Below are 14,236 nucleotides of genomic sequence, written 5' to 3'. Positions count from 1 at the left end.
TATCCTGTCAGGTAGATTTACCACCCAATGATAGGGCAGCACGGTGGCCCAGTGGTTAGCACTGTTGCCTTACAGCAAGAAGGTCCTGGGTTCGAACCCCAGGCCATCCCAGGTGTGCTTTCCGTGTGGAGTTTGCATGTTCTCCCCGTGTCTGTGTGGGTTTCCTCCGGCTGCTCCGGGTTCCCCCACCATCAAAAAGACATGCATGTTAGGGTTAATGCTCCTGTCTGTGCCCCTGAGCAAGGCAATGGAAAGAAGAACTGGAGTTGGTTCCCAGGTGCTGCAGCTGCCCACTGCTGCTATACAATGGGATGGGTTAAATACAGAAAACAAATTCACTGTAACCAAACAACTGTACAATGACTAGATAAAGTGGCTTTCTCCTTAATCTGCGGGTATGCAGAAGTTATTTCCCTGTTAGAGTAATTCTACTGTATGCTTCTCATAGCCCCCTCATAATCACCAGGACCATGAGACATTTTGTGTGGGAGGACTGAGTTCACCCGTCTGTCTGTGTTTCTCTGTGTAGGTGGAAGAGGTGGTGGATGTGGGGACCTTTGCTGAGGAGGACATCCATATCCCTAGCATCTACATCCACAGGATTGTCCAGGGAGGCAGCTATGAGAAGAGGATAGAGGTACGGGGGGAGGGGCGGGGAGACAACAAACAAACTCATCAAAACAAACACATTTTGATGCAAGCCTGACTGCGTAGTCTGAGCACATAGGTGGCTGAGGTCTGACCTGAGCGGCAGTGGCGCGCTTTCATCTTCCCTTCATAGTTTCTGGGTAGTTTGCCACGAGTATGTGCAGGTCTATAAACAAACACAGTGGAGGAACAATCGGTAAAACGAGATAAGAACTGCTCTCAAAACCCGTACCACAATCCATTATTTTTGACTCCTGTACTGCAAAAACAGTGTATCTGAACAAACCTTACAGGCTTAAAATGACACGGAAATACCTTATCCTGTTTAAAGTATCATTTACTCATCAATAACTGACTATATAAGATTATTTGTCATGATTTAAGTCTTTTTCCTGAGTTATTTTGGGTTATTTTATCTTAAGAGAATGTTTTAAAATACATAAATAGGGAAACATTTCTTGGAGAACTGCTAGTTGGTTTTATCTAATAATCACATGTTCCAGATCAGATAAAACGTCTTAAAATTAGTGCAATTTAACTTGCTTCAAAATTGCTTGTCTTTCAGGTAAACAAGTGATTTTATCTTATTTCGAGAAATCTCAGTTGGAAGATTTCACTGCACCGTCAGACTATTTTGCTTCTTTGGATTATTACTTGAATAATCTAAACTTTTTCTCTATTTTGACTTGGCATTTTTGCTGTGTGTATTGCAGTGGGGCAAAAATCAAACAACTTTAAAGCTGAAATGTGCAAATATTCTCCATTTAAGCCATTATTTTATTCATCCGGATAATGGAGTCAGGAAACATAATCTTAACTGGCATCTTTACCATGGTTTGAGACAATCTCCGGTCTCTGTATACCGCTGTTGACATTGTTTTTCGACCAGGTTGGACAAACCAGCTGGTACGGCAGCAAACACGTGCATGTTGGAAACAACTCCAGCAAGAAAAAAAACCTCATTGGAATGTGAGGTCAATGTGACGATGTGACAAACTATCAGTATTATGGTAGAACAGTTTTGTGATATATTTTGATGAAGTTTGTAAAACATTGGATTACGTACATTAGCTTTGGTCTGAGGATTTTTACAGGGGTGCAGACTATTTACTGGTGAGCTGACTGCCGTTGCATTTTATATAGCACTTTTCTAACGGTAATGGCTGCAACACTTTGTTTTATAGTCCAAGAAAATCATTTGCAGCAGGTCTATTTCTCTCTGGCCCCTACGTTGAAGTATTTTGATGGCGGTGAGCTTTCAATGAATTATATTTAGCCCTGTGATGGCCTGTTGGCCTGTCCAGGGTGTCTCGCCCGCCTGCCGCCCAATGACTGTTGGAATAGGCTCCAGCATCCCGCAACCCTGAGAGCAGGATAAGCGGTTGGGATGATGGATGGATGGATGGATGGATGGATGGATGGATGGATGGATGGATGGATGGAATGTTCGGCTTTTATATTGCTTGTCCAAAAGAATCGCCACATTGTCATCATGTGCCGATAGATAAAATAATGATGTATTAATAGAGAGAGTCACTTATGTTGGCCTTGATTATAATATCAGTTCATTGAAATTCAGTGCCTTGCTGAAAGATTGAAACATTTTGTACCACGGAGAGATTGTTTCCCTTGTCTTTATCGCTCTGTTCACTTTCTTTGTTTCTTTGTTTTCCCAGAAGCGCACAGTAAAGAAAAGCCAAGAAGAGAAGCCCAAACCAAAGAAGGACTCTGATATTGTGCGAGAGAGGATAATTCGCCGGGCTGCTTTGGAGTTTGAAGATGGCATGTATGGTATCCTTCCAGAGAAATTTCCAGCAGTCAGCAAGTTGCACACATTCCCACTGACCCTGTTATGCCCAGTGCTCACAGTGCTCCCTTTCCTTTTCTGAATTGAATGTCAAACCAAGTTTTGCTCATTTCACTTACAAGTTTTAAAGTCAACTTTAAAGAGATGCATTTTTTGAGATATATCATTTGAGAATTTAGTACCGTATTTCCTGGACTATAAATTGCACCAGATTATAAGTCGCACTCAGCAAAAACTGTGTTTTCATGAGGAAAAAACATATATAAGTTGCTTCGGTGTATAAGTTGCATTTATATGGTGGTACCATAGAAATTGAATGACAGTAGAAAGGACATTCCAATTCAAATCAACATAGCACTGCGGCGGCCATTTTAACCACTGCCATTGAAAAGAACTGTGTCCGTTGTAGCAGGCCAACGTCCATATAAACTTCCGCATAAACTGACTTGTGGCATGTTGCGGACTCTCTTTTTTTCTTTTTCTTTTTTTTAAGTCTCAGACTCACTGAGGTGAGGTTTTGCGGTAACGACCAAACGAGCAGTGGAGTAGAACAAACATTTACTGCTACACTGACATGTGTTGGCACCATAACAATTAACAACAATCGCCATTTTCTTCTGAACTACTGAAATGACCACGGCAAACACTTCAATGTCCATTCTACTCTCATTCAATTTCTGTGGGTGGTACAGTATTTTCAAATGAGTCACAAGATTAAACAGCGCCATCTTCCGTTCTTTGGATGGGACGTTAAACCGAGGTCCTGACTCACTGTGGTCATTAAAGATCACATGGCACTTATCGTAAAGAGTCGGGGGTCGCCCCGTGTCCTCGCAGAAATTCCCAACCTGACTCTCTTCGTCTGGCCACCTAATCATCCCCCGTGTAATTCGCTGAATGATTCCTCCCTCTCCGCCTCAAGCTGATGTTTGGTGAACATTCTGGCGCAAATTGGCTGCATCACCAAGGTGGTGGTTGAGGTGAGTTTACGCCCTTCACTGTGAAGTACTTTGGGTGTCAAGATAAAGCACCATATAAATGTAATCCATTATCTAGTGGCCTTAGTTGAAATACAGTGTATTCGTTTGAAAAAATTACATTAAATAAATCGCTTCGGAATATAAGTCGCAGGACCAGCCAGACAAGCCAAGTCAAGTCAAGTCAATTTTATTTGTATAGCCCAATATCACAAATTACAAATTTGCTTCAAGGGGCTTTACAGCAAGACAAGTAAAAAAAACAGCGACATATAGTCCGGGAAATATGGTATCCTCTTTCTTTAGATCTGCTTCACCAATCTTACATTCTGGTTCTTGCAAGGAGCTGTTTCGTCTGCCAAATTTTGCACATTTGTACAGAGATTGATGAGTATCTATCTCTACAATGCTCCTCTACAATAGGATGGGTTAAATGCAGAAAACAAATGTCGGTGTAACCGTACAATGACCAAATAAAGTGGCTCTCTTTCTTTTTCTTTTTTTTCTACATTAATTTTAATGCTAAAGACCCCTTTTAGAAAGAAAGCACATTAACCATCAAGATGTTATCTACAAAAAGTAATAATAATTTGCTCCCTAGAGTGCCTGAAAAGCTTTTTGCTGTCTGATTATCCATTTGAGGCAAGGCAGTTCATTTTGTAAGTTGACTAATAAGTTAACAAAGAGAAAATTGAATGATGGAGTCGCCTTTCATCAAGTTCAAATTTCCACTTTCTGTTCTGATTTCTATCTCTCCACTTACCATACAAATGGGCTACTAAAGAGAGTAGGCCTATAGAGAAAATGTCCAAGGGGAGATCTGTTAAGCAGATAATAGATTGGTTTTATTTGATGCTTGTGCATGTGAAAAGAGGCAGTGCAGTGTGCCCTGGTACGCCAGCCTTCACCACAATACATGCTTGTCGGTGTATGGTCATTCAAGGAGGTCATGATCTTTGACAGAGTCCACCAGCAAACCTTGGTATCGGTATCCCCATGCTGGCCAGCAACTTTATAAAGCCTGACATCACTGTTCACCTTCAGAGTGAGAATGGCATCCTGGGGCTGGTGAGACACCTCTACATTTCCTATCCTTTTCTCTTTAGGTTTCATACTCTCAGTCGCAGGTAAACATATTAATGAGACGCATATTCCAAGCCCTGTGTGAAGACTGCTGCTTTGATCTTCAAAAAGTGATGACTGACTCAATTGTGCGCTGTTTAGTACCCAATTCTTCAACAATATCCTTTCGGTGCAGTCATCCACTTGAAATTTACTGGAATTGTTATATAACAAATTGTGGAGGTTTGACACCTTCTCTTCAACCTCTTCCTGACAGTCATTATTTTGCTGGCTGTGCATTCAACAAAGGCTGCAGCTCCAGCAAAACGTTCCAATCAGTTGTTTTGACAGGAGAATGTAGGCGTCTATGCTAATGCCTCGTTTCTCGAAGTTTCTTCAAATTATAAGCGTTGGTTTTAGAGAGGTCCTTCTAGATCCTCACGTCTCCTCTCTGCTTTGCTCCTCTCGCCCCCTCTCCTTGGCCTTAAGGATTGCTCCTTTTGTTGAAAAGAGAAAATCAATGTCTCATTCAATTGTAGAGATGTGATTGTATCCGTCTCCTGACTGAAAAGCTCATTGTTGGTGAGGCTGAGTGTCCTGATGATGGTGTGTGTGCATGTGCGTGTGTGATTTCTGCTCTCTTTAGGGCCCATACCCCACAGAGGACAAAGTAGACGCAGATCTGATCAATGCTGGTGAGTTGTCTTGTGCAATACAGTCAACATTATTGCTCTGCTTACTTGTGGAAAATATGTGAAAACGTTGGATTTATCCTTCTAATAACCACAAAAAAAAATGCATGGCAAATGATTTTCAAGACCGTAAAGAACTCCGACCGTTTAGATTTGTGGTTAAAATTAGTTTAAGAAGATGTATAGGATCTTTGCATTTCTTGCATGCTATCTAAAGCCCAGTTTTTCATAATGCCAAAAATTAAACCATGTCTCCCCCTGTTTCTTCAGGAAAGGAGACTGTCACTGTTCTTCCTGGAGCAGCCTATTTCTCCAGCGATGAGTCCTTCGCCATGATCAGAGGGTAAGGTCATTATTATTATCTTTTTCCCTTCTTCTCCCCAATTGAATTCGGCCAACTACCCCACTCTTCCAAGCTGGCCCAGTCACTGCTCCACCTCCTCTGCCGATCCTGGAAGGGCCGCGGACTACCACATGCCTCCTCCGATACATGTGGAGTCGCCGGCCGCTTCTTTTAACCTGATAGTGAGGAGTTTCACCAGAGGAACGTAGCGTGTGGGAAGATCACGCTATTCCCCCCAGTGCCCCCTCCCCCCTGAACAGGTGCCCCGACTGACCAGAGGAGGCGCTAATGCAGTGACCAGGACACATACCCACATCCAGCTTCCCACCTGCAGACACGGCCAATTGTGTCTGTAGGGACGCTTGACCAAGCCAGGGGTAACACAGGGGTTCGAACCGACCACCCCTGTGTTGGTAGGCAATGGAATAGACCGCCACGCCACCCGGACACCACTAGTAAGGTCATTATTGGCAAAGTTATCGAAGCTACTGTACTTAATGAAAGGTCCGCAGCTCGATCTCAACAGTGTTGCCTGATTCACTTGTTGCGCAAACTAAATACTCTCTTTTAACACTGGGAGGCCCACCCTTTAAAGGCCTAATGTCAGAATAGTTTATATACTGAAGCCCAAAGCCAGCTGTAACCCTAAAAACAGAGTTTGACCAACAGGGCATTGCCATGATTTGTTACCCCTAGACATTAACAAACGGCTGATGTCAGCCGGTGCAAAGAGACAACAGCCATGCTAATATTCCCTTTGCTCCTATATTGATTTGCTAGCTGTATGCGATGTGGTCCACCTGCCCTCGCTAGAGCATGAGTTCTGTTTGTCCACCCAGCTGAAATCCAATAATGCTCATAAATAGTGTTTTCCAATAGTCACATTTGCAGAGGCCACACAGATCACTGCTCGCCACTCTAAGTCATAGCGCACTACTTTGTGAGTGTGTGTAGGTGTGTGTATGCGTGCCTGTCTGACTGAGACTGTTTGCAAGTGTGGTTGTGTGCACACTTAAAACAGGAGCAGAATTACTGAGGAAGAACCCAACAAAGAGGGGGGTATAGTGGGTTTTAACTGTGCTGGGAAAGGTTACTTGAGAGGTGAAATGAACTGCTTTTCCTCTGAACCAGATCCAAATGTACCCCCCAAATAAATACAGCATTTTGACACAGCAATAAACATAAAGAGAACAAAAAAATGGTTTACAAGCAAAACAAAAATATAATATGATATTTGAAAAAAAAAGGATAAGATAACTGACAGCCATAACATTGGCCTGTCAGTTCTGACCGTGGCTCTGCTCAGCATGCTTATTGCACTTTGTTTTCCCATCTAGAGAATAAGGGTAGATTTGGAGACAGTCAGTGTTTTCATACTCACTGCTTGTTGTGTGGTGTTTTTTTGTTTTTGTTTTTTTGTTTTTTTGTCTCAAATGCTCAAAGTTCTATCGAACCACAGGATTCGATGTTGTGAAATTTGCCTCGACGGAAATTACCTTGTTGGCGTGTTAGTAAAAACATGCGAAACAAATGAAATCAAAGAAAACATGCAAGCAAAAGTTTTGCATCAGGAAATGGTCAACTCTAAATATCTTTGAGAGGCATCAGAACTTGGGGTTAATGTATGGAGAAATTGATTATTTGATAGATGACAAGATAGCCTATTGATAAGTGTATTAATGTCAAGCTGAAAGTCTTTTCTCCTTTGCTCCCCAGGGGCCACATCAACCTGACTATGCTTGGAGCCATGCAAGTGTCCAAGTATGGGGATCTCGCCAACTGGATGATCCCAGTAAGTCTAGTTCAAGTCCGTGAAATGAATTCCCATCTTTTCCTATTGCAGAGAACTTGCAAACTGGATGACTGTTAAATATTACTAGATGTTCTCTCATTCTAATTTGCTGTCCCACTTTTTTTTTTTATTCGGCCCATTTGTGTTTCACTTCCCCAAAATCATCCTGTTCAGCTTGTACCATTCAAATCCTTCCCTAAGTTTCCCTTATATGGAATTAGCTTAAAGGTAGTTCAAGATCTTGTACCAAGTTATTAGCTCTTCTTTGCTTTGTATTCATATGACTTCCTGCATTTCTCAAAAAAAGGATCTTGATTGAGACCCACTGATAATACCTAAGCCGTTTCACTCCGTTTGTCATGCTTATTATTCAAGGGCATTGGGATGTGTCTATTAGCATAGAAGCAAGTTGGGTGGCCAACATCATTGCTGGATGTTTCATCAGGTCAGGTCAGGTAGAGACCCACAGCATCCTCAACCTCCCCAGTGATTAGCAAGGTCAAGAACCCATTTAGAGCCTATTCATAATGACCCATCATTCAGATTGGCCCTGTGACATAGCTGTTTCCTACTTGACTGAAGTGTATGTGCAAGGCTATTTTAGGTAGATTTATCATTTTAAAGATGCACCTTCACCTCCAGTTTTTAGATTCAGGGCTTGTGACAACTGTTCTTCTGCAGTGCATGCAACACTAGGCAATATTGCTGAAAATATTTTCCTAAATAAAATTCTCACACTGAAAGATAACATTTTTTAATCAAATATTTACAAAATTACGATTTCTTTTTAATTTAAAGGGTTATTCTTACTTCAAATTGAAAGATGTATAGCTAACAAGGCTAAATGCCCTAAAACATACTTTTTAGAATGTTAGGTTATGCTATATCCTTAATTTGAGCATGATTACTGTAATTAATGCAGATCAATAGAGAAAATTGTAAAAGACAAGCAGGGGTTAAGTTAGCTTTCATTGCTATTTTATTTTTAATACAACAGCCTTCTGTAAATAAGAATAGGCTTATGAAGTCAAGTAAATGAAATTAATTTAAAACACAAATTTAGCAGCGCCCCCTTTTTAAACACCAACCTATTGGTTGAAATTGTTAAAGTGAATCTTAAATTGCATTATAAACAATCATCCTTTTATGCTCCTTCACATACTGGAAAGTACAGTAACTTGTGAAAATAAAGTGCATTTGTGATTACATTTCAACCCTCATGGAGGGAGATTGTTAAGTCATTAAAACACTCTAATAGAAATACAACTCATGAAGTATTTTGACATTTCAAAAGCTCATTTAAAATCTACTTAACTTTTATGGTTAATGGATCCTCCTGTGTTGAAAATCCTCTCAAACGGTTGACTGTTGGCTGAGATGCACAAGTAGCATTTTAACCATTTCCTCACTCTGCTAAAATTTGGCGTGGGCCAACCAAACATACTACCCTGCCTTTGCTACTTGGGCGGTGTTTAGATTGTAGGAAAATCTGATTTGTTTCTGAAATCGGATCTTTAGGACTCAAAAGTCCACACTGATATTTGCAAGTGATCAGGTAGGATTTGTTTGTTCAGGCAATATAGGTGTGTGTGGCGTCCAGGTCCAGGTAGCGTAGCAGTCTATTCCATTGCCTACCAACACGGGGATCGCCGGTTCGAATCCCCGTGTTACCTCCGACTTGGTCAGGCGTCCCTACAGACACAGTTGGCCGTGTCTGCAGGTGGAGGAGGGGGAACTGGGGGGAATAGCGTGATCCTCCTACACACTACGTCCCCCTGGCAAAACTTCTCACTGTCAGGTGAAAAGAAGCTGCTGGCGACTCCACATGTATCGGAGGAGGCACGTGGTAGTCTGCAGCCCTCCCCAGATTTGCAGAGGGGGTGGAGTAGCGATCGGGACAGCTCGGAAGAGTGGAGTAATTGGCCCAAAAGTTCGATGAAATATATATATACACTACCGTTCAAAAGTTTGGGATCACCCAAACAATTTTGTGTTTTCCATGAAAAGTCACACTTATTCACCACCATATGTTGTGAAATGAATAGAAAATAGAGTCAAGACATTGACAAGGTTAGAAATAATGATTTGTATTTGAAATAAGAGTTTTTTTACATCAAACTTTGCTTTCGTCAAAGAATCCTCCATTTGCAGCAATTACAGCATTGCAGACCTTTGGCATTCTAGCTGTTAATTTGTTGAGGTAATCTGGAGAAATTGCACCCCACGCTTCCAGAAGCAGCTCCCACAAGTTGGATTGGTTGGATGGGCACTTCTTGCGTACCATACGGTCAAGCTGCTCCCACAACAGCTCAATGGGGTTCAGATCTGGTGACTGCGCTGGCCACTCCATTACCGATAGAATACCAGCTGCCTGCTTCTGCTCTAAATAGTTCTTGCACAATTTGGAGGTGTGTTTAGGGTCATTGTCCTGTTGTAGGATGAAATTGGCTCCAATCAAGCGCTGTCCACTGGGTATGGCATGGCGTTGCAAAATGGAGTGATAGCCTTCCTTATTCAGAATCCCTTTTACCCTGTACAAATCTCCCACCTTACCAGCACCAAAGCAACCCCAGACCATCACATTACCTCCACCATGCTTAACAGATGGCATCAGGCATTCTTCCACTATCTTTTCATTTGTTCTGCGTCTCACAAACGTTCTTCTTTGTGATCCAAACACCTCAAACTTGGATTCATCCGTCCACAACACTTTTTTCCAGTCTTCCTCTGTCCAATGTCTGTGTTCTTTTGCCCATCTTAATCTTTTTCTTTTATTGGTCAGTCTCAGATATGGCTTTTTCTTTGCCACTCTGCCCTGAAGCCCAGAATCCCGCAGCCGCCTCTTCACTGTAGATGTTGACACTGGTGTTTTGCGGGTACTATTTAATGAAGATGCCAGTTGGGGACCTGTGAGGCGTCTGTTTCTCAAACTAGAGACTCTAATGTACTTATCTTCTTGCTCAGTTGTGCAACGCGGCCTCCCACTTCTTTTTCTACTCTGGTTAGAGCCTGTTTGTGCTGTCCTCTGAAGGGAGTAGTACACACCGGTGTAGGAAATCTTCAATTTCTTAGCAATTTCTCGCATGGAATAGCCTTCATTTCTAAGAACAAGAATAGACTGTCGAGTTTCAGATGAAAGTTCTCTTTTTCTGGCCATTTTGAGCGTTTAATTGACCCCACAAATGTGATGCTCCAGAAACTGAATCTGCTCAAAGGAAGGTCAGTTTTGTAGCTTCTGTAACGAGCTAAACTGTTTTCAGATGTGTGAACATGATTGCACAAGGGTTTTCTAATCATCAATTAGCCTTCTGAGCCAATGAGCAAACACATTGTACCATTAGAACACTGGAGTGATAGTTGCTTGAAATGGGCCTCTATACACCTATGTAGATATTGCACCAAAAACCAGACATTTGCAGCTAGAATAGTCATTTACCACATTAGCAATGTATAGAGTGTATTTCTTTAAAGTTAAGACTAGTTTAACGTTATCTTCATTGAAAAGTACAGTGCTTTTCCTTCAAAAATATGGACATTTCAATGTGATCCCAAACTTTTGAACGGTAGTGTATATATATATATATACCTGTGATGGCCTGGCGGCCCGTCCGGGGTGTCTCCCCGCCTGCTGCCCGGTGGCTGCTCCGGCGTCCCCACGACCCTGAGAGCAGGATAAGCGGTTCGGAAAATGGATGGAATGTATATATATATATATATATATATATATATATATGTGTCTGTGTGTGTGTGTGTGTGTGTGTATGTATGTATGTATGTGTGTGTGTGTGTGTGCACATACACCCACTGGAACCAAAACGGCAAGTTGCAGGCTATGAAGAGTGAAGATGTAACCTCACTCTTGAAGCCATAGCAATATCTAGTCACTTTGCTGAACTCGTCCATCATACCAGACAGCGTCAACAACAAAGGAGGAAAATATGTAATCTAATATAAGTATGTATACTATATGTGTGTGTGTGTGTGTGTGTGTTATGTCAACTGTTTCTTTTCTCCATTTCTTCCACCTCATTACTGCACTCTGGATGTGACGTCAGTGTCTGCGTGCAAGTGATATAGAGGGCAGCGCAAATCCGGATTGAGCAGCCAGAACAGAGACAAATCTAAAAATTTAAATTTCTATCGCGTTACAAACTATGAATGTGGTTTTAAATCTGATTTTTAAAAAATCAGGTGCCATTTGGATTTTTTGCTGCCCAGACTTGATAAAAGCAATCTGATTCCAACTGGATATGGCAAAAATCAGATTTGAGCTGCCAGTCTGAACATAGCCTCCGTAGCTTAGTATGACTAGTGTAGTTCAGCATTTGCCTTCTTCAGACTGCAGCCAAATCAGATTTGTTTCTCAATTCAGATCTTTAAGACAGGCTATCTGCACTGTTATTTGCAAGTGATCCGATTGGATTTGGGTGTCCAGACATCACCAGCCTATCTGCATTGGTTGCTGTGGTAATGATGTAGGCATGAGTAACTACATATGCTGGTGCCCCGCTTTTGTAATTGCCGTCTTTAATTTCCTTGTATTGAGTTTTCAGAGTTTTTGATTTTCTTTGGCACTGCAACCACAACCTATGGAACCCCCTGTCTTCCATGGTGCGAGATATCTCTTGATAAATCATCTTGTTCCAGTAGGTTCCTTCCAGCTTTGCCTATACAGAAGCCTCCTCCCAAAGTGCCAGCAGGCAATTTAGTTCAGCATCTGTCCATAGACTGTTTTTCTCTGTGTTGTCCTCCATGCCGCTCTGCTAGTAGCAGCATGGATACCGCTCAGCCACACCGATGCACTTCCGTCACTCTGGATTGACATTGTCGTGTGTTGCATTGTGAGTGATGCAAAAGATAGTTTGAAATCCGATTTGGGTGGCCAGAACATCTGGATGGAGACACATCTGTAGAAATCCGAGTGGAATCACTTTTCAAACCACCTCCAAATGTGGTTTAGAGCCGATTTGCAAAAATCCCATTTCATGTGTTTTTTTTGTTTGTTTTTTTTTTGCTGCCCACAAAAATCAATGTGGACATGCCAAAAAACGGATTTGGGTTGGCAGTCTGAACAAGGTCTTGGACCCCATTTACAGCTGGTATTATCATGCAATCTCTGTCCAGCGTGCAGCATGATCCGAACAGGATTGTATCCAGCAGACCACCTCCACGGGTTGCTCACATCGTGTCCACAGCATGCTCTTTTTTTCTTGCATATCTGATTTGCATCTGATTGCTTATTTGTAGCCTATCTGTTTGGGGTGGGGGGGGGTAGCATGGAATCTGATTGATTTATTTCTTTTTTTCTCAGATCAGATTCTAACCAGATTTTGCATGTACTATGCTATTCGATTCAAATCTAATTTCTTTAGATGCCTTGCAGCTTGATTTCTGGGATTGGATCACGTATTTCTCTCCCAACCCCTCTACATCATGTACAAAGCCACCAGGCAACCGTGCGATTAGAACAAATCACACATTAGGGAGAGCCAGGAGCAGATCTGGCCCCGGCCTTTTTGGAGCCCTAGGCAAGTTCCAGAGAAGGAGCCCCAATGTATGCTCTGTGAGCCAACAGGCTCATCTATGCATGAACCCCTGAGGGTTCCCTTTGCACATGCACAGCAAAGATTACCCACCACCCTTAGATCTTTGCATTGCAGCCTTCACGTGTTATATCCCGTTACCCAACTAAATAAGTTTAATCAACCCTATTCCCTCGCTCACAAATTACTTATAAATTCTTAACTAAAAATGAACCAGCAGCAAACAAACATAAATGCTTTCCAACAAATATTTAATTTTACTTCTTAATGCAAATATCAATGCAGATATTAAGAAATGCAGCAAATAAATGTAAACATACATTGGCAGTCTATATTAAGTTATTACACACAAAATAAAAGGGTAAAAAATATTGCTCTTTAGTGCAAATATGTAAAGGAAGCTGCACTCAAATTAACAATATAACAGCAATGATTTTCACACATTGTCCGTCTTGGGAGAGAGATCCCTCCTCTGTTGCTCTCCCTGAGGTGTCTTCCTATTTTTCTCCCTGTTAAAGGTTTTTTTTTTTTTTTAGGGAGTTGTTCTTTATCCGATGAGAGAGTCTAAGGACAGGATGTTGTGTTTCTGTAAAGCCCACTGAGGCAAATTTGTAATTTGTGATATTGGGCTATACAAATAAAATTGATTTGATTTGATTTGATTTGATTTGAAAAACATGAATGTTTTATGAAACATTCTCTCTTGCTAGCTAACAATTAACCTACACCCACTGCCCAAAATAGATTCCGAGTCTATGGCACACTGGAACAGGTTAATTTATTTTAGATACATTTTGGAAACGATGCACAAAACCCGTCATTTGCAAATTGTGCCTGATCAAGCTAGATGAAACAGGATAATAAGATAGCTGTTTTAACAACAGCTATGTAGCAGCAAGCTAATGCTAACTAGCCTAACTGTTTGATATCACAATGTAACTCTAATGAATGGTCATTAGTAACGTTAGTTTTTAGATTGAGCTCCTTTCCCCTCTTTTGTCCCTGTCCACTCCTATGTCCTTTTCGTGGTTATTAATTAAGAGAGGGTGGCTGAAATTAGCCGATATGTTTCCACAGCCTTCCAGAAATTGCCTGCCAGCTCTCTGTGTTTGTAAATGCACCTGCTTTGTGCAGTGTTGTTGATGGTTAGGGAGCTGTGTTGCGCTGTAAGGACTAACAGTCAGTGGTGCCTGGTCTCTGTTTACAGCATGATAAATGTAATTTTTATTAAATCTAGTCTGTTCCTGTTAAAATAAATAAATAAATAAGCACTACTGATTTTCAGGGATGTCTTGGAGTGAGGTTTGGGGGGGGGCATATTCTCTCTCCTTCAAATACTTAAACAAGCAACTTCCGCTGTGTGAAATTTAAT

General features: G+C 41.5%; 1 protein-coding gene across 1 annotated transcript in view; it reads left to right on the top strand.

Moving 5' to 3' along the window:
• Positions 1-14,236, top strand: part of oxct1a (3-oxoacid CoA transferase 1a) — a 123,238-nt gene that overhangs the window by 62,582 nt on the left and 46,420 nt on the right. Inside the window, exons 8-13 of the mRNA XM_056281854.1 lie at positions 530-637; positions 2,325-2,439; positions 4,406-4,500; positions 5,141-5,189; positions 5,457-5,529; positions 7,246-7,321. Of these exons, the coding sequence (XP_056137829.1) occupies positions 530-637; positions 2,325-2,439; positions 4,406-4,500; positions 5,141-5,189; positions 5,457-5,529; positions 7,246-7,321 (516 nt within the window). The remainder of the gene's footprint in view (positions 1-529; positions 638-2,324; positions 2,440-4,405; positions 4,501-5,140; positions 5,190-5,456; positions 5,530-7,245; positions 7,322-14,236) is intronic.

Source organism: Lampris incognitus, chromosome 1, assembly GCF_029633865.1.
Source record: "Lampris incognitus isolate fLamInc1 chromosome 1, fLamInc1.hap2, whole genome shotgun sequence".
NCBI lineage: Eukaryota > Metazoa > Chordata > Actinopteri > Lampriformes > Lampridae > Lampris > Lampris incognitus.
The sequence above is the reverse complement of the archived record's forward strand: the minus strand, read 5'-3'. Positions and strand labels throughout refer to the sequence as shown.